A 20,325-nucleotide genomic window follows, 5' to 3' on the forward strand; every position below is an offset into this window, starting at 1 on the left:
CCCGTGTCAACTCCTCGACTTTCAAGATGACGTCAAGATAATCACGTGATGTAATCATGTGACCCAGCCGGTACATAGCCACGTGGCTTCAATCAAACCCTTATTATGCGCATGCTTAAAAACACACTCAAAAGTTTCAACCCCCTGTGATTGTTGCCTTATCAAATTTCTCCGGCGCAGTGTGTAGTTGACGGCTGGCCGAAACGTTAAAGTGTTGAGCGTGTCGCTGAAAAGCGCTCAACTCTTCCAGATTCAAAATAACTCTATTACAACAATTCACTTTCATTCATACATTACATCTTTTGCAACATCTACGTCTAACAACCGTTCCGAATATAGCCCAATGTAGTAATTTACTTTACGCAACAGGGCTTGTGTATTTTGCAGCCACAGCTAGTAATTAACGTATAATTATTAAGTAAATAAAGATTATTACAACCGAACTCGGATAAGCATGATCATTAATTTACATTCATTAAACATGATAAACTATCAGAAGCAGGTACAATTCTGTAAAAGTTTTTACATTAAACAATGAAGCACATTACCAATACAGAAATTCTAGCATCTCTCTTAAAGTATTTTCTTTAGCTAGTCGATTAGTCCCTCGGCACAGTTCCGTCTGGAAAAAGAGACTCCGAGAGAGGAGACTGATCTCCAGTGTACTAATTCTTATTTTTAGCCCTAGAACGTTTTTCTTTTGGTCAATAATTGCGAAATTTTCAGCGATTCACTGAAATTAAATTGATACTCGTGTAATTTTGCCAATAAACACAAGTCAGCATTCATTTTGTCCTGATTTAAGAAAAGAAGGAAATATTATACACTTCAACACTGTAGTGAAGATTAACAAAAATAATTACTTCTTGGACTTTCTAGTGGTACCAAGGCGGTAATTCACTCAAGTGACTCACCCTCGATACCAGTTGGTTTCGAATTATTTCATACACGATCTGTCAGTGTTCCTTCAAAAACGAAAAAACTAAAACAGCTAGAAATTGATTATGGAGGAAGCAAATCCACTGTCAGTTCTTTGTTGGTTTTAAGCGTACTTTTTAGACCATCTAAACCATATTCACCAATTTTATTGCCAGACAAACATAATTTGTTCAGTGTCGAGTTGGATGATTTCAGCGCATCAGCCAGACCTGCTGCACCAGCATCACAAATGCTATTGTCGCACAAATACAACATTGTTAGTGTTTTGTTGGATTCCCTGAGCACATCAGCCAGACATACTGCACCATCATCGCCAATGCCATTGTCAGATAAATGCAACACTGTGAGTTTTTTGTTATATTTAAGCCCATCAGCCAGATTTGCTGCACCAGCATCACCAATTTGATTGCCAGACAAATTCAACACTGTCAATTTTGTGTTGAATTCAAGCCCATCAGCCAGCTTTGCTGCACCATCATCACCAATGGAATTGCGACACAAGTTTAACTCTGACAGTGTTGTGTTAGATTTGAGCCCAACAGCGACACCCGCTATACCAGCAACACCAATGGAATTTTCAGACAAATTCAATACTGTCGGTGTTGCGTTGGATTTAAGCGCATCAGCCAGGCCTGCTGCACCGGCATCGCCAATGCCATTGCGAGATAAATTCAAAGCTGACAGTGTTGTGGTGGATTTAAGAAGATCAGCCAGACCTGCTGCACCAGCATCACCGATGGCATTGCGAGACAAATTTAACGTCGACAGTGTTTTGTTCCATTTAAGCCCATCAGCCAGACCTGTTGCACCATTACTAATGCCATTGGAAGACAAATACAACACTAGCAGTGTTGTGTTGGATTTAAGACCATCCGCCAGAGCTGCTGCACCCGCATCACCAATTTCATTGAAAGACAGATCCAAGTCTGTCAGTGTTTTGTTGGATTTAAGCGCATCAGCCACACCTTTTGCACCAGCCTCACCAATGCAATTTTCAGAGACATACAACTCCGTTAGCGTTGTGTTGGATTCAAGCGCACCAGCCAGACCTGCTACACCAGCATCACCAATGCCATTGCGAGACAATTTCAGCACCTTCAGTGTTGTAATGGATTGAAGCTCACCGGCAAGACTTGCTGCACCAGCATCACCAATGTCATTGCCATACAAATTTAACTCTGTCACTGTTGTGTTGTATTTAAGCACATCAGCTAGAACAACAACGTTTGCAGCACAGAGTTTTCCACCACGTACCTCCAGAGTTGGAAGTTTAAGAAATGAGCCAAGCTCACGAGCCAAGTTTGCTTGGAAACTGCTGTGTGTTTGTTTACATTCTTTTGTGCACTCCAACACAACAGTCAACCAACCATCCTTATCTCCCTGGTTCACTTCTTTCATCATACATTTGGTAAGGGCTGCTACGTCTTCCTTGCATCTTACTGCTAACCACCCACACGTGTACGGAAGCACCTCTTTCAACTCATGAGCATATCTTATGTTGGCAACTAAGCTTTCAGGACTGGTTTTCTTCTCGTTCAGTTGACAGGAAAGAAAAAACGCTGCGAACCATTCTTGGAAACTCTTGTGTTGAAAGCTATAACGCACACTCGGTTCTAGCTTGCTGCCTCTGGCCTGAACTGACAAAAATCCGAACCCAGGTAACTCATCTGCATGACTTTCAAGCTCACGTTTCTCAAAGTCCAACTTGTCTTCAAGCAAGCCATTCAATGCTATCTGGCCGAGATGTTTCAGTTGAACGTCGTATACCTCAATGAGGTCCTCTTTGGTCTCTGACAATCCATTCTTCTTTCTGTATCTTCTGAGGATACATCGTGTTATATCCAGGTACAGTTGACTTCTGCTTTCTGGTAAACTACCTTTATTTTCTTCAAAATCGAGGCAAAGGAGCGCAGTGTGCAGAGGATTTGCAACCATGTCTTTAAGGTTTTTATCACTTCCAAGTTCTGACAAGAGCTTTTCGGCGGAATAGTTCGTTGTATCGAAGTATCTGAAGATAAACTTCCTCGCATCTTCTTCGGGAAATCCTTCAATTTCTAGCAGGGTGTCACAGTGTATTCGTACTTTCATTCCAACCTCGTGCCTTGCCGTAGCAACCACGCGACACTTTGGAAATTCTCTGCGGCCCTGAATGATTTCCGTGAACTCTGGCAATTTACTAGTGGGAACCTCATCCAATCCATCGAGTACTAGCAAAACGTTGGACTGATTCTGGCGGATGAAGTTAAAGAATCTCTCTCTAACATCTTCTCCAACCTCTCGAGGGAGAAGTTGATCATCAATGGCTTCCCTCAGGTTAGACTTCATATCACGACACGTCAGCAACAACACTGTTTCAAACCTTGGAAAGCAATCTTCTTCTTCCTGCTTTCCTGTGCTACATGGCTTCTCTGTACTCCACGACTTCTCTGTAGCCCAGTCATAGGCAAGCTTTCTGCAGTAAGTTGTTTTCCCCATGCCAGGCTTCCCTTCAATTAACACTGTTCTTGGTTGTGGACATTCTTTATGTGGTTTAAAGATCCCAGACATGCTGACGATGTCGTCTGTGGCTGTTCCTCTTGTTTTTTCCCTGCTGACCACTTTGAGTCTGGTAAAAATACTACCAAGATGAAACTGAAGCTCTTCAAACCAAGGAAACGGTGCGAGCCATCCCTCGCGGACTTTGTACAGTTGGCGAATCTGGTCAATAAGCTCAGCTGGATTTAAAACATCGAGAAGCAATAAATTAATTAGATAAAGGTTACTTCAAGTACCTTATCTATCTGAAGTAAGAGATATGCAAAACAATCGGCTAGACATAGATTTAAAAATAAAACTGGAAAGTATCATGGTCCAAGGATTTATTTTCCTATTTCTACTACTGAAGCGAATACGTCGTCAGCAGGTAGCTTCCCAACTCGTTTTCGCCAACGATATTGAACTGAGAAATAGACTGAGGAAAACCTTTGGAACTAAGGAAAAGAGCAAGTCAAGAATATCGCAAGTTTTGAAAAGCGTGATATAGTAACGTGCACTCGTAATTACAAACAAAAGGGTTTAAATCCTTCTGTCGCTTCCCAATGAACTGTAAAGGCTGGTTTGCACAAGCGAATAAAAATTGGAATACTGAATCGACACGGAGATTTACCCAAGCTTGCGCATGCAAATGAGCGTCCCTGAACATACAGTAGTACGCAGGTACGTAACAGTCGAAATACAAAGATTTGTATGGATGAAACCACTAGACAAAAAATACGGCGGGGTACCTAATGAAGGTAAAACTATACCTTTCTTCAGGTATGTATTTCCTTGGTTCTTGTGAGGTTTCTAGGCCGATTCATGGCACTTTAGGCAGTTTTTAGCTTCACTCATCTGTCCAAAACCACCTAAATTGCCATAAATCGGGCTAGAAACCTCACAAAAACCAAGGAAAGACACACCTGGAGCAAGGTAAAGTTACCTTTATTCTGCAACACCCCTTCGTATTTGTTAAGCTCAAGAATATAACCGTTTTTCACGGACAAATTCTTATATTTCGACTGTTGCGTAGCCTGAGTACTGCTGTATGTACAGGGACGCTCATTTGCGAGCTTGGGCTGACTTTGGTGTAACTGCACCATTCTTTTAGAACAAGAAAATACCCCATCCTTAACTGAACTAAAGAGCACGTGGAATACTTTCTTGGTAGCTGTAGAAAACCTTGGAAACCAATTTATGTCAAGAGGACAGTTTGTCAGTTTTGACTTTAGAATTTCAACTATTTATTTTCAGTTTATTTGCAATAGTGAAAGTACTGAAAGCAACATCCAAAGCCTATCGTCTTGTCAATTTTGAGGCATTGTCAGCTAAGAACACTTTTGATAGCTTTTACTACTGCAGATCATTTATATTGCTTCTTCTCAAGCTGATTTGCAATCCAGGGGCTACCATCAAATGAACCAGGGACGGCACTGAGGGAGATTTCAATCCGACCTGTACCACAACATCTAACTACAGTTTAACCGGTGTACAAGTCTGTGATTTTCTAATTTAGGAGAACAGGTGGTCAGACTGTACTAGGCACAGACCTTACCTTCCATGCTGGGGATCTTTTTTACAGGAGTACTCATCTGCTCGCCTTTTTCTCTGGTGCTGTCTATGAACCAAAAGGCGTAGTTTGATTAAGCGAAACTGATCCACACCCAACCTTTACATTACCGCTATTTAATCCCACGAAGCTAATCACAGGCTTTCTTTGTTCAAAAAGGGCGAATAACTCGTGGTATTCAATAACAAGAAAGTTCCTTTTCGAGATGAAACATCTATTTTACTTCTCTTCTGTGGAGAGACGTTTTTCGTACTATAACATTATTCCTTCGAAACGCTGATCTTGCAAATGCTTGTTATTTCGGTCACTCTAGGAGAGGGATTGGGTATCAAAAGGATTTACCGCATCTGCTTGTAAAGTTAGTTTCTTTCCCCAGACTAAAATTTCTTATGTAGTAAAACTTATTTTATGTCATCACCTTGGTAGTGGGGCCAGTCACTGAAAACGTTTGCATCACTCAAAAAATTGAAAACAACAGACGCTGCCATAACACTGGCAAAACTTTGCCAGCAGGGAACAGTTGGCGATTTATCGGCAAAATCTGCAATGCCTTTGACGACAAGCCATTCTATGCCTTGGTCAAATGCGGCCCCATAGAGACCTGCAATAGAAAGGCAATTTTTGAACACAATGCATTACAGTGCTTCTGATCAGTGCGTTGATAACTCAGTCAGCTATGCAAGCCAGAAGAGAATGGAGCTATATTATTTCTTGTTACTCACAGTCAGTTTGACAATCATAGCCTTTCTTTCTAAAAAAGAACTGCTGTTGGTGACTGACGTGTTAACAGCTTGAGTACAAGTCAAGAGTCACTGAATTAAGAAAAAAAATTATTTTTGGAATATGTTTGTGTAGTTTGAGTTCATTACTATAGTAATGGTTACTCTAGTTAATGCCACTCAGTGCATTGCTGAATTCTACGCACATTTCGGACCTGGGTCCCGTTTGTCGAAAGTCCCGGAAACTTTTCAGGTCCGCAACGCCATTTTCAGTTAATCTGTATCCAAAAACAGGGAAGTGTATACGCCTGAAACGTCTCGTATGAAGAGAACATCTGTTCATAGTAAGAATATGTGAATAAAACAGCTCTGTAGTCATAAGGTTTGAGATCTTGCTACAGCTTTCCAGGTGCGAAAACTTTTCGGGACCTTCGAGCCTGGCCTTCCTTCAGTGCTACGTTTTCAATGAGGACACGGCATTAGGTGGTCAGTGATGGGTGGGTTCCCTTTAAAAACTCACAATGGTGGACAATGATGTATAGTGATGCTCAAGTGAGTTCAGTCTGTCAAGTGACTAGCTCTGAGGATCGTTTTCGAGGTAACAAACACTGCGTTAAGTAACATTTGACGAAAATGGGGAAATGTTTTGAGTCGTTTCGGCAAGTTAGAAGTTTTTAAAAGGACGGTGTCTACTTCTGTTAGTGCGCACACGCTCTGTGCATCACGCGAGGCATGGTTTAAGGTGGCTCCCTAGAGTATTTACGAACACCATCCCTATAGAGCGCGAGTTAGAAAAGGAAACTTAGTTAATTCCTCTTAAAGTTTTCCCTGTAGAGATTTACCAGTATGGGTACTGTTAAAATAAGGCTTATTTTTTGGTTGTCAATTTTTGGATTAAGGCCGTTACTATGGGAACATATCATCTAATGACAGGCAGATATATTCCTGATTTTGGCCTAAACTCCTTAATATTTATACTTTCCTTTGGTGAAATTTTTTCATACTTTGCCACATCATGGAAATGATATTGCCTGACATTTTGAATTGGTAAAAAGTCAAGGTTCTTCAGACGGTTTTTCCAGTATTCTGTAATTTGTCAATCTTGTGAATATATTAGATTAGCTCTGACAGGTTTTAACAAAAACAGGGTATTTTATAGGAATTGTATGTGGTTACAACTGAACCAAATTTAAAAAACTTCACCGAAGGAAACGCGAGAAAATTCACTGTCAGTCTTGGTTTTTGGGCTCCACTTGACGTCATGAAAATCGAAAAACACTAAACGTTTTCCTTTGAGCGCGAGCAGATTACCTTTCGTCCTATGCGCGCTCGCAATCGTAAAACTAAACGGAGCCCCTGGGTTGACATTGACGCAATCAACTACGCTACCAAGTACACGGCTAAAATGAAAGCAAAATTTTCTTCTGTAACCAAATCAAGTTTAATGAACCTGTACTTAAACCAGAAACACCAAAATAGCAGCATATTGCTAACCACTAACTGTTAACGTCTTCCAGCTAAAAAACTAGCTGTTATCTGTCGAAAATTATATTTGCGCGCGCAAAAGAAGTGCGAGATACGCAAATGTTTACTTACTGGGAAGGTGACAGGAAAAATTGTAACGGGCACCGTAAAAGTTTTCAGAAAAGATCAAAGACTTATAAAACGCGTGGTTACCCCTACATTTTATGTTATGAAATGGAAGTGGCAAACCTATTCAACATGTGGTTAGTTTCTGGTTGTGAGCGAAAGGTATTTAGACTATATTTTAGCTGAACCAGAGGAAGGCTGTCAGAGACGCTACAAGCGCTGTCGCAACGATTTTGGTACTAAAAACATACCAAAAAGGTTTTGGATTACCATTTACCATGTAGTTTTAAGATCTTTATAAATGTGTTTGCTTTTTTGTATGTAAAGGCGAATTCTAAAGAAATCTGTGAAGAAATTTCCTTTCCTTCTTTTTTCAGAAAAATGCTGATGTCAGCATTTTTTTAAGATTCAAGGCTAATTATCTCAATAAAATGCGTGGCTACCCCCATTTTTCTTTGTGGAGTCCAATAGCCCTTGCAAAGATCTACTTTTTTCGCATGTTCCTAACCTGGCGCAAAAACCTTTGTATTCAGTAGGCACCGTCGACCTTAATTAGTTAGCCAGTTCCAACGGTAACACCAGTTAACCAGTTCCAACGGTATTACTATTAAAGGACCCTAGACAGGCCCCCGTCATTTTCGATGCCATCGAAATTATTGATATTGCTTGTAATATATCAAACACGAAGGACAGTGTTTGACCACATTTCCAAACACCGAGAAGAGAGCTGAAAATGTGACGCGCAGCGGAGTATTTTTGACGAACTTCGAGGTGAAGACATGATTGATCTTTCGTAGTTGCACAGTGATTTCCTTCCTTTCGACATGCTCCGAGTAAAATATAACGACCACACTCTCGCATGTAAACAAAAACAAAGGTGTGGCTGACTAGTGCCCTTTGTAACGATCCACGTGAATATGTATACATGAACGTGAGTGCAGTTGTCAGCTGTTTCAGCTAATTAATTAAATTTATTGCAAAATAAATTATACATCAACCGTACCTTCTCCCTCCATTTCCAATGCCATCGCTTGGGGGCACAACTTAACCAGTTCGTCACGTCGCCCACCATCACTAACCTTCTCAGGGCCACTCAAAATCTCACCATCGCTGTGTACTTTCACTTCTCGTACTTCAGGACTTTTCAACGGTGCTTCCCAACCATCCGCTACGTGTTTGATGAGTCGAAGAAAACGTCGGCTCACAACATTTCTTGTGCCAGTGGATTGTTCTTGGCCATCTATGACGATTTTGGGGGCATATGTTGTTAGCTTTGCAGAAACTACGACATCTCCGAGTTTGGTTTTGATCTTGTTAAGACCACTACAATACCCCACAGAAATGGCTCCCTTGGGCCGCAGGATCGTGATGGCATTTTCCACTGTGATCAAAGAGCTGCCAGGACCGGTGGAACCCTCATGGCATCTCATCAATCCAATTTTCAGTTTTGCATCTTGGTCGTCGGCCACATCACCAAAGTAAACATAAGTTCCGAGACTAGAAATATGGCATTTCAATGGGTTTTTTAAGTGTGCATAGCAACTTAAAAACTCACAATCTTTGACAGTCAGTAACAGAATGTCTATGGGGAGCTCAGGGCTTGGACACTTTGTGGCTTTTGGAAGATCACCTAGGTTTGGAATAACAATATTAAGCTCAGGTGGATCGCCTTTACTATCCTTTGATCTCTTACCACTTTTTTTTGTTGCCCTGGACATAGTGGTCAACAGTGTTCAGGCATTTTCTACAAGCAAAGAGATTGGAAAAAGAGTTACAATGATTGTAATAATTATTATTAAATGACTGACACAGTCAAACAGTGGAGCGATTGCAAATGTTAGTTACAGCTTTGAACAGTACATCGTACAGTAGGAATCCTTTGCAGATCTTCGCGGCTATCACCACGAAAAAACCCTGGCTCTTTTTGCCCATATGCGCACAATAGCTGCACTGTATAAAACATCAAATGCTTCAAAGGTTTTTTTTTACAACGACTGTCTAATTTCTCGCGCAATGATTGGCTCATTTTCATCATAAAATGTTAATTTATGCAAGCTTTTAAGTTAAACTTTCAGCTGTCAACTTTTTAACCAATGAGATTTTATGGACTTTTTTAAGTAGCCAATCAAAAAGCGAGAGAAGCTATTGACGATGTTCGCGTCATTTTGAATAAAATTCGCTTATCTTTGTTTACGGCAAGTTTACGGCGTCTTTTCCCCTCATTTATCCCCGGCATTTAACCATTTTGGGGTCTTGTTATTATAAAAAACAAATTGACGTCAGTTTTTTATGCGTCTGTCCTCTTATTGATGATAAATTTCGTCATAACATTGTCAAAGTTTACTGCGGAACTTTTATCCGTCTGTACTCTTATTGATGATAAAAAAGAGCCAATCAGCGCGCGAGAAATTAGACAATTATTGTAAAACAAAATATTTAATAGACCTCACCTGGAACTACAAGATAGGCTACCTTGGTATCAACTGAAGAGTTCTGGCAGCGACTGAAATAATGCAAAAAGTTCGTTTCAAGAGGAACTGAAAAGAACAAACACGAGATTAGTTTAGGAAAAGGGCACCCATGTTTACATAACCAGATGTAAACAGAAGCCTTAGCGAGCACGCCCCGGTTTTGTTTGCAGTGTGACTTGAGTAGCAAGGCCGAACGTATCAACACTGTACGCTACAACAGCAATGACGACAATATTTGCAACAATAGATTACTAATATCGATTAAAGTTAAAGTACTGGTTGTACAAGGACAACAAAAAAAGGACAGCTATGCATTTACTTAGGAGAACAATAATGTTTGAGTAATAGCGCCAGGTGTCAAAAACACATGCACAACGTGAACCATCACTATTGATATTTTTCAACAAAGATTGTTTTCAAATTTTCCTGTTTTGCTTAGGGGGCAGAACCTCATGTCATCAATTCTGCTGTTTCCAAGTCAGTTTTAGCACCCTGAAATCTTATTTTGAAGTGACTCATTGGTGCTAGTTATCACCGCTTACACGAAACCGCAAACAGCGAAACCAGCTTGGAGAATGAGAGATCAGAAAACAATTGAAAGCCGAACTTGAACGCATTAAGCACATAAGCATTTCATCGATAGGATGGCAATTTTTAGTGCAGAGTACACTATTGGGATGGTTTGGGGGCTATGGCAGCTATGGCAGTAAGGGGTAAACATTAACGTTTGTGTGATTAATTAACATTAAGTAATTACTTAGTTTTTAGGCAAGAACGTGGTAGTGGAGGGTAGGTGCATATGTGCACTGCGTACACACGTGTATCCTCTACCTTAGCGTACTTACAATATCACAAAGCTATATATTTGATGTAGGAAACCTCTTGTCCTCCTTATGGTATTATTCTCTTCAGAACAAAACCAAGTTTCCCTAACCGCATGCGCAGATTAGTCAGCGTTCGTGCCGACTATCTATTTGGTAAATGGTTTGAACCCAGGAGTATCAGTAGTTCGTATAGTGTGATTGTCCGGGTGAGTGTAGTTCTGAAAAGAACTGTTGTTGGTGACTGACGTTTCGACAACCTGAGCGGAAGTCATCTTCAGAGTCAAGTGAATAGTGTTTGTCAGTCGATGATCTTATAAGTCTGGTCCGTTGAACGTGATTGGTCAGTATAGCCATGATGGTATTGGCTGAAAGACTCGTGTAAAGTTTGTCATCAGTCATTGGTGGGTTTCGATCCGTCTATTGTTAGTGAAGTAGGTCGGTTTTGGTCCGTGTATTGTTAAGTCGGTCTGTTAGAAGTCCGTTTGTCGGTTTCGTTCCTGTCGTGGATAAGTCGTTTGTAAGGCGCCGGTAGTTGTTGACATCTCTGTTAAGAGGCGTTTGTTCTAGGTTAGTGTACCAGCTTTCCAGAGTCAGTCGTTGAAAATAGTTTGTACTGTAGGTTAAGCACTGAGCAGAGTCCCAGTCAATGTTGTGGTTTGTCAGTTGATGATGTACAGCAATGTGATTGTTGGCATCACCATTTCTCGTGGCTCGTTTGTGTTCAGTCAGTCTCGTGTTACGGTTTCTGCCAGTCTCACCAATGTAGGAAGCCTGGCAGCCTCATCAACTGACAAACCACAACATTGACTGGGACTCTGCTCAGTGCTTAACCTACAGTACAAACTATTTTCAACGACTGACTCTGGAAAGCTGGTACACTAACCTAGAACAAACGCCTCTTAACAGAGATGTCAACAACTACCGGCGCCTTACAAACGACTTATCCACGACAGGAACGAAACCGACAAACGGACTTCTAACAGACCGACTTAACAATACACGGACCAAAACCGACCTACTTCACTAACAATAGACGGATCGAAACCCACCAATGACTGATGACAAACTTTACACGAGTCTTTCAGCCAATACCATCATGGCTATACTGACCAATCACGTTCAACGGACCAGACTTATAAGATCATCGACTGACAAACACTATTCACTTGACTCTGAAGATGACTTCCGCTCAGGTTGTCGAAACGTCAGTCACCAACAACAGTTCTTTTCAGAACTACACTCACCCGGACGATCACACTATACGAACTATATATTTGGTGAAAGATGCGTTTCATTTGAGATCACAAGAAGTGAAAATGTTGAGTGCTTTTCCTTTTGGTAGAACCCAACAAGTAAAGCGCATGCGTTCCAGCACTGTTAGCGTGATATACGCCGTTTTCATCCCCAGAGCCATGTGGTTTTTTATGTGTCATGTGATATGACCGAGGACAGCAGTTATTTTTCGGGTAACGTCACTTTTCCGTTTTAGTGCAAAAAACGCTACTGTGACTGAGTATCTCTTAGAATTACCCCTAGCTCGGTTCAACAAATATCATCTGCTATTATCAAACTTTGCCAGAGTTCAAATTAAGAATGGAAACGTTTTGCTTCTCCCTAGCGGCTTATTTATTTCTGTTTCAATTGTCTCTATGAAAGAGACCAAGAAGTTCACATCTGGCCTAACTTTCCCGATTTAGTGGCATTAAAACTTGTCAAATTGTAAATTTGCGACAAAAGAAACCAGGAAAGTGTTTAAATATTGCTGCAGACTCCGTGGCACGTCATGAAAGCGTAAATCAGTCTTCACGATGTAGGATATATAATCTCGGTCAACTGAGTAGCGCAGACCTTCAATAGTTTTTGTTGAAACGCTAACGCTTCTCAGTTGTATTAATCAATATCACTGAGGTGGCAACTGTATAAGAACGTGGTATTCCGTGACTATTTGATAATTAAATTACTTCCTGTTTATCGGTGAAAAGTTTTGAACAAAACAAAATCGTTCTTCTTTCGTTTCCTCATAAGATATTTTAATTTTGTTCCATTTCCTCATAAGATATTTACTTTCTTCCATTTATCTCTTAAATTTTCAAGAAAACAAGGGTTTTAAGTTACGTACCTTTGCGAGGAAAACAAAAGTATCAAGTTACAAACGTTGGCGTTAAAAAGTAAAATGTCACATTTGCTACTTCAACGTATTATTGAATTTTGAAGTGAAAAAAATCAACGTAAATTATCAGGACTCGAAATTGCGACTCACTGGTCGCCAATGCGACCAAAAATTGAGCACTGGCGACTCGCGTTTTGTCCAATAACTAAAGAAAACCACGACACAACTTTTGTTTTTAAATCTTTATATTGGGAAATCAATCGGATATGATTGCTAGTACACAACTCACCTTTCCGCCCCCAGTAAAATAATGTCTGAATATTACAAGATAATCGAAAAAACTGAATGTATTTCGACACGTCGATACTGCGTAATATACTGCGTTCGCGGCGCGCCACATTGTTTCAGCGGCTTCTTCCGAAACTGGGATCGCAGGCGCACTTCAACACCATGTGCTTTTCATTTGCCGCGAAAATAGCGGCAGATACCAATCAGTTGAAGGAATATACGTGAGTTTTTACGTGCGGGGAATGAAGATTCAAGCATGGCGTTGTTTGTTGGCTGCGAAAGGCGTCGAGGAAAGCAAGTCGAAAATAAAGAACGGCATTTCGAAGAAGTAGCAAAGGGAATATACGCAAGGACCCGTGTTTGTCTCACAATGAAAACCACGGACTTAAGAGTGCGGGCCTGTAAAAATCAGACAAATTCTTAATTTCGCGGCAAGGGCTGAAAATTCGATTTCTCTCATATTCTTATTCTTATGGTAGATAGGCTAGGGCATGACAAAAACTACTGGATAGTTTTTTGGCAAAATATCCTTTTATTTCAAAGAAATATGCAAATTACCAAATTCTGTTAAAATCGTCATTTGACGCACCATTTTATTTTTTATGGTCTACAGATTCCTGTAAAAATTTCTTTGGGCCAATGATTGTCAACGACGCGAGAGCTTTTCAAAGTACGTTAAAAATGTAAATATTTGACCATCGTGAGAAAAACAGACTAAATTTAATTAGTAATTTCGTGAGTAAATAGCCCTGGCCGTACCATTTTATTTGGCGTATTTTGTTTGTTTAGTGGCGAGGCATTGGTATGTTTGTAACAGAAAATAGAGGACTGTTGTCAATACAGTCCAAAATTATTGTCAGTAAAATATTGTAAATGAAACACCTATTGACCGGTTACCTCCGCGGCCACCATTTGTCGTTCCGATAAGGGTTTCATTGTTGTCTTTACCCTTATTAAGCGGTCACCCAAAATGTAAAAACTTTGTTTTGGAAAGGGCGATGACAGATAAGAGTCTGAAATTGAAGGTGCACGACGAGTGATAATTCAAACACACATCTATCATGACTGTCTTGAATTGACTCCATGTTCACCGAGAAATTTATAGCCCGATAGAGAAAATTAAATATTCAAGGTACACCAACCTCTATTTAAGCGGTCACCACCCATTTCCCCGAGGGTAGCCCACTGTATTACATGTAAACCAAAAATTATTGCACATCGCGATGAGTTTAGCGTTACAGTATTACTCAGGGCATGTAGGTAGCGGTGGTCGAGTAAAAGACAAGAAGATCTGTTAGATCTTATAACCGCGCTTTTCAAATTTAACTGTTTGCTTACCACTACAGTCGCAACGCAGTGCACATTCCAAAGCAGTCCTTGATGATTCTTTTGTTACTGTAGACATCACATCACTTGATCAACACAAAGTCTATTATTGCACCATCAGTCGTAGCCGTTGTGAAATCTCCCGTGACGTAATGGTCTTAATCTGGAACTTTCTTTCGGATATGTATGGGCATGAATGATATGAACGATACGATAATAACACTATTAACAACAGCTTTCTTTCTTAAAAGTCTTGATTAAATTTAATTGGTGTTTTCCACGAGTAAAGGGATAGCAAAGTAGTCACACGAGTCACATAATTCAAGACTTCCGTTATCCACCGCTACCTTTAGTACGGTGGTTATTTCCCTAGCAATGACGTAATCCTTGCATGTTCTGACATGTTCTTTGCTTGGCTTGCAAATATTTAATTTTCCTTCTCATCACTGAACTCGCTGCCATGAAACAGCCCAAGAATTTACTTCATTTGCCTAAAAACCACAAGAAATACTCGCAAAATTGCAAATAAATTGATGACCGTCGCTTCTGCCGAAATAAACTTGCAAAGTAAACACGACCTTCGTCACGTAGCGAAAGTGAAAGCTGCAACGTCAGCGCATTCCATGGCTGACGTAATGTCTTTTTTAGCGTATTTATTATTTCCCTTCGAATCCAACGCTTCGTTGAAACCAAAAGAAAATATATTTTACCTAAAGTAAAGAAACCAATATCCGTAGCATTGTCCTTGTATTAATGTTTCAACAGCTTTTAGCGAGTAAACATCACAGGTTGCGTCATTCAAAATTTGGCCGAGTGGAAGTTTGGGTCTGGTCACCGACACAACTAAAACAAAAAAACAAGAAGATCTGTTAGATCTTATAACCGCGCTTTTCAAATTTAACTGTTTGCTTACCACTACAGTCGCAACGCAGTGCACATTCCAAAGCAGTCCTTGATGATTCTTTTCTTCTAGTAGACATCACATCACTTGATCAACACAAACTCTATTATTGCACCATCAGTCGTAGCCGTTGTGAAAAGCCGATGGAAATCAGGACATTTGTAAGGATACAGAAAGTAATCTGGGACCAGTTGCTGGCTTCTAAGGCTGAATTTATCCAGAAGTAAGCTGTATTTTCGTTTTCGTGCCGAAAGCCACGCGATGAAATATTATCGGTTTGTTCTGCTGTCTTGTTCTGTTTTTTCTCTTGGTCTTTTTTGTAGCCCGCCGAGGCCAGTCTTTCGTCTAAATCAGTTGAAAAAAGTTCGAAAAAGATGTTCCCATTCAAGTTTAAGCTCTCAGGCGATAATTCTGGAGTTTTTTGGCCGAAACGTCGGCTTTGTTATGTTCGTGTTTTTCGGTTGCTATGGGCGACCGTGGCTTCCTTTGTGAGGTCAAGTCTGGGGAGTGAGGTCACAAAAAAATTCTAATTAATTCTGGTTTTGTTCGATTTCGCTGAAATTTTAACACGATAAAGCTGGATTGTTCAGGAATAGATTTACCGCCTGCCAATGTGTGGTAGCTGTTAACGCTTAAGTGATATATCGCTTCGAAATCAGGGTTTTGACAAGATTTTTTTGCAACGTGTGGGTTCGGCGTGATTTTGTTATCGGTGGTTTTTGTTGACCCCGAAGGAAAAAATATCCGGAAAAGGTCATTTCATCGATGATTCAAACGAATATAAATATATATATGTTCTGAGCGAAATTTCTGCTAAAAAAATATAATTTTTGACGAACGCTGGGTTTTTAATTTTTTTCCCGTGAAAGTCAGTATCGGAGATCAGATTTATTAATGTTTCAGCAGCTTTTGGCGAGTAAACATCACAGGTTGCGTGACTCAAAATTTGGCCGAGTGAAAGCTTGGGTCTGGTCGCCTACAAATCGAAAAAAAAAGCACGGGTAAACCATGAACCGCGCTCGGCCCATGGCCGCGCGGTTAAAAAAACTAAAAAAAAATAAATAAATAAACCACGGGTAAATCATGAACCGCGCTCGGCCTATAGCCGCGCGATTAATAACAACAGGGGCAATGGTAAACTATCCATTCTTTTCATTTCTTAATTTAATATCTTCCTACTCAACACGATTGTGTGCTCCCAGTGGTTCCAAGCCTTACGGAGCCTTAAGTATTAGGATAGAAATTGTCCTACCCCTACCCCCTAAAATGGGATGACAGCATTGCGTGACGAACAAGGAATCGCTGCAAGCAAGGATTCAAGCCATCAAAACATGATGATCAAACGTAATCTTTTGGTGTAGTGCAAAGCAAGCAACTATCAACAAATGACTTAGCCGCTTTTAACTTAGATGCAGTGGTGATCATATGTGTCGAAAGAGGGTAACAGATTCATGGTATTCGACCATTAAATACGTTGACAGTTGGCGATGTACATCGGACGTTACAAAAGCAAACTTCTGCTTTATGTGCGACGAATGGTGAGAGAAACACGACAAATCGGCTTTGGACCTGTGTTTTATAGCAAATGAGGTTAGAACAACTCGAAATTATCATCTCTGTGTCTATTTCAACTTAACATAGGTCAAGTCATGTGGCGCATGCTAAAATATACGTCTAACCCATAAATTGAAATTTGACGAGGAATGGTCAAATATTTGCATTTTTAACGTACTTTGAAAAGCTCTCGCGTCGCTCACAATCATTTGCCCAAAGAAATTTTTACAGGAATCTGTAGACCATCCTTCTGCGATTCAACCACCAGAAGCTTAATCAATTTGAAGGTTTCGCACATGGTGAAAATTAATTATATTCACGAGGTACTTTTAATTGAATGAAATACATGTCTTCGAAATTTAATTATTTTACACCCAAAAAGACAACGCAACATTCCCTAAAATCAACCCAGTACGTATTTAAACATTGCACAAAAATATTTGAGTGTTTTAAAGACGGAAGAATGATGTGGTTTTGCATGCGAGGCTCTCAAACTTGCTCAATAAAATGGTGCGTCAAATGACGATTTTAACAGAATTTGGTAATTTGCATATTTCTTTGAAATAAGGGGAGATTTATTCACCCCACCGGGGAATAAATGGTTTTATGCATCTGGTTAGTGCCAGTCTCCCAGCAAAGGGTTGGGGGGACATCCGGGTCCTTGGAAAACCTATATTTAAGCAGACGAGACCAGGCTACTGTCCTCTTTTCCCAAACACTCGTGCTTTACACGCAGTTCGTAATTTCCCAACCACCCTCCCTTCGGATAGGGAAAATGGTATTTTTTGAATATTTGTGCGGGTACTCCCCCACCTTTGCTGGGAATGATTTTGATTGTTTAATGTTTCTCAGAGTAAAAGTTTATTGTTATAAAAATAAACGGCCACCTCGGTGACCAAAAAATGGCAAATGATGTTTTTGTCAGTTCTTCCCAGCAAACCACGCGCAGCCACTGCATTGTATGGTAAAGGAGTTACAAATAGACGCAATAACATAGAGCATAAAGGATATTTTGCCAAAAAAACTATCCAGTAGTTTTTGTCATGCCCTAGCCTATCTACCATGAAAATATGAGCGAAATCGAATTTTCGACTCATGCCGAGTTATTTTCCATTTTTATGGACAGGGACTCTTAAAACGTTTTATGCTTCGCTTCATTTAAAATGACTGTGGAGACAACCATCACCTTCGGACCAGAGACATATCACCTGAGAACAACAGTAGCTTTATAACTGTTACTCGTGTTGTTTTTAGTTGTTTTCGCTCTTCAACTGTCATTTTTCTTACATGCAAAGTAACGTATAAAATCGTGTTCTTGTGTAACTTATAATTATATAAAATAAGTTGGCGACCAAAATTTACGATCTGGCGACCAAACTTTTTCCGTTAGTCGCCAGCTGACTCCCGAACGCAAAAGTCAATTTCGAGCCCAGACGTAAACCACCAACGTAAAATTTAAACGCTCTCTTGACAAACAGTAATAACTGTACGCTATTATTGAACATCGAATGAAAGTACAGACATGAAACATACGCTCTACAAGGATTGTGACTAGATTTTGTCTTATCAAGGTCTCTGTCCGATCATATTCTGCAAGGGGAAAAGCCCTAAGTACCAAAGTAAATACAAACCGGGAGTGAACGCGACGTCTGTGACCATCATTGCACTCTGCACTATCTGAGACTGTCTCACTAGTTTTTTCTTGATCCGAAGCACAAGTGTGACATGAAACGAACATTACAATGTCTACAGTGGCCTCAAAGTCGTCGACAATGTACTGAATAGTGTTGAGGGGTGTTTAGATTTTCACAAATTTGGCAGAGAAGCGCACTCAGAATACGTTTGCTCGACGATTGTAAGTGATTCAGCGACACGCGAACGAATAGAATCAACAGAAAGTTTTCAAACAGGATAGTTATTCCACGACTTCCGCTTTCCGTTCTTCCGCGAATGCACTCATGTCTCAGAACACAACTGCTCGCTATGAATGACCAGGGGCAGCAAAACGGATCGTTTCGGTAAATTATCTGTTCGAAAGACCTTTAATCCCCTCTGATTTTCTTACGAGAATTGTCATCTAGAACTTTCGTGATACGAGAGATTTAACGTCTGTTGTTTTCGGATTGTTCAAAATGTCGTTTTGAGTACCGAAAATAGGTCAGCTATCATTTTCGGAAAGGCGATATAAAGACTGGATAAGACCTAAGATTTTCGGGAAATGGACAAAAAAGCCCTAATAAATTTGAGAATACTCAAGTCCCCCTAGAATAACTGAACAGATAAATTTTTTTAGCGCAATATAGCATTAACCTAAAGAGCTTTAAGACTGAGTACTCCAGATAGCCTAAAACAGCGTTTAAAAGCATTCGAGAGAAAACGGTCGTTGGGTGCCCCTGAATGACTGATCAGCCATGTTTCAGATCATCTACATTGAAGTAAAGCCTACTGACAAATTAAAGACCACTATAAAATTTAAATTAAAGAACTTCTTTCCTGCTACGGGGGCTTTACAGCGCTACAGAATTCCGTTTGTCATATGAATGTGCTTATAAGATTGCGTTTTGTAATTTCTCTTCGTATCCCGCTTACTTCAACATTAAAGTTTATCCTATAACCATACCTGTAAAACCCTGTTCTACGTTTGCAGTCGATTCGCAGTTAATACAAATCAACAGTGGTCCACTGAAGAGATGTTTTTCAGTATCCCTGCATGGAACGAAACAGATAGTCAAAAGGTTGACCCATCACCGGGACCCATCACTGCGAATCCCGTCTAATCACGCGAACAATTCTCAATGTTAAAGCGGTCTTTCCTTACCTATGGTCTGTTTGGTTTCGTTAAATGTTTTTATGCAAACAGAAACGATTCAAGGATCTTCTAGAATCAACTCATATCTATCCATGCACTGAAAAGCGAAATCCGAGCAGAAAGGCGTATTCTGAAGATACAGTTTCTGAAATGATCACGAGACAGCAGCTGCTTCACGAGATCAGAATCACTCAAGTGGACAGTTAACAGATCATGACAACTAAGATCCGGGCTACCGTCAAATGTCACTCTAAAATTCTCAGATTGCACGCTTATTGTCCTTATTCAAGCCCTTGCCAGGATAATTACATTCTGTCCACAACCGTTTGTTTTATAGCCTGCGAACGCAGACGTATTTCCGGCTGTCACTTGGTTCCGCCGAAAAAAAAACGTCTGCGATCCCGAGCCAGAAAACGATTTCTGTGACGCAGGAATTCTGAGCCAATCACAGTTTACCTCAAATAACCCCAGAACTACTGCGCGAGGTATTCGCTGCGAGGAGCACTTGAGTTTCATTCTATCATGGAATCTGATTGGCCAAGGAGAAACAAAAGTCATTACGTCACAGAAATCGTTTCCTGGCTCGGGTTTGCAGACGTTATTTTTCGGCGGAACCAAGTGACAGCCGGAAATACGTCTGCGTTCGCAGGCTATTTGTTTTATTATTTCCTCGAGTTTTTTTTCAAGCGCGAGCGAAGAAGAGCTCGAAG

The 20,325-nt window shown here is 40.3% G+C and overlaps 1 protein-coding gene across 2 annotated transcripts; it reads right to left on the reverse strand.

Moving 5' to 3' along the window:
- Positions 1–244: 244 nt before the first annotated feature.
- Positions 245–19,912, reverse strand: LOC110043768 (uncharacterized). 2 transcript variants are annotated; one of them, XM_089294008.1, is made up of 7 exons: positions 19,625–19,912; positions 19,427–19,512; positions 9,805–9,869; positions 8,336–9,076; positions 5,442–5,624; positions 5,009–5,071; positions 245–3,653 (listed from the first exon to the last, which is right to left on the reverse strand). In XM_089294008.1, exons 4-7 carry the CDS (start codon positions 9,048–9,050, stop codon positions 1,003–1,005), a joined length of 3,612 nt encoding a protein of 1,203 aa, XP_089150134.1. In that variant the 5' UTR covers positions 9,051–9,076; positions 9,805–9,869; positions 19,427–19,512; positions 19,625–19,912; the 3' UTR covers positions 245–1,002. The 2 variants fall into 2 exon arrangements, with proteins under 2 accessions (XP_089150134.1, XP_089150133.1); XM_089294007.1 differs by having other exon boundaries at positions 9,783–9,869.
- Positions 19,913–20,325: the final 413 nt, after the last annotated feature.

The sequence above is a fragment of the Orbicella faveolata genome, unplaced genomic scaffold (assembly GCF_042242905.1).
Source record: "Orbicella faveolata isolate gen_17 unplaced genomic scaffold, um_ofav_v1 contig_25, whole genome shotgun sequence".
NCBI lineage: Eukaryota > Metazoa > Cnidaria > Anthozoa > Scleractinia > Merulinidae > Orbicella > Orbicella faveolata.

Excerpts from the sequence above, each read along its gene's own strand:
- LOC110043768 (XM_089294008.1), bottom strand. The coding sequence starts at position 9,050 with ATGTCCAGGGCAACAAAAAAAAGTGGTAAGAGATCAAAGGATAGTAAA. Across the intron at positions 5,625-8,335 it reads ATTGGAAATGGAGGGAGAAG|GTCTCTATGGGGCCGCATTT; the intron begins GTACGGTTGATG and ends TTTCTATTGCAG. Across the intron at positions 5,072-5,441 it reads TGACTGGCCCCACTACCAAG|ACAGCACCAGAGAAAAAGGC; the intron begins GTGATGACATAA and ends TTTGGTTCATAG.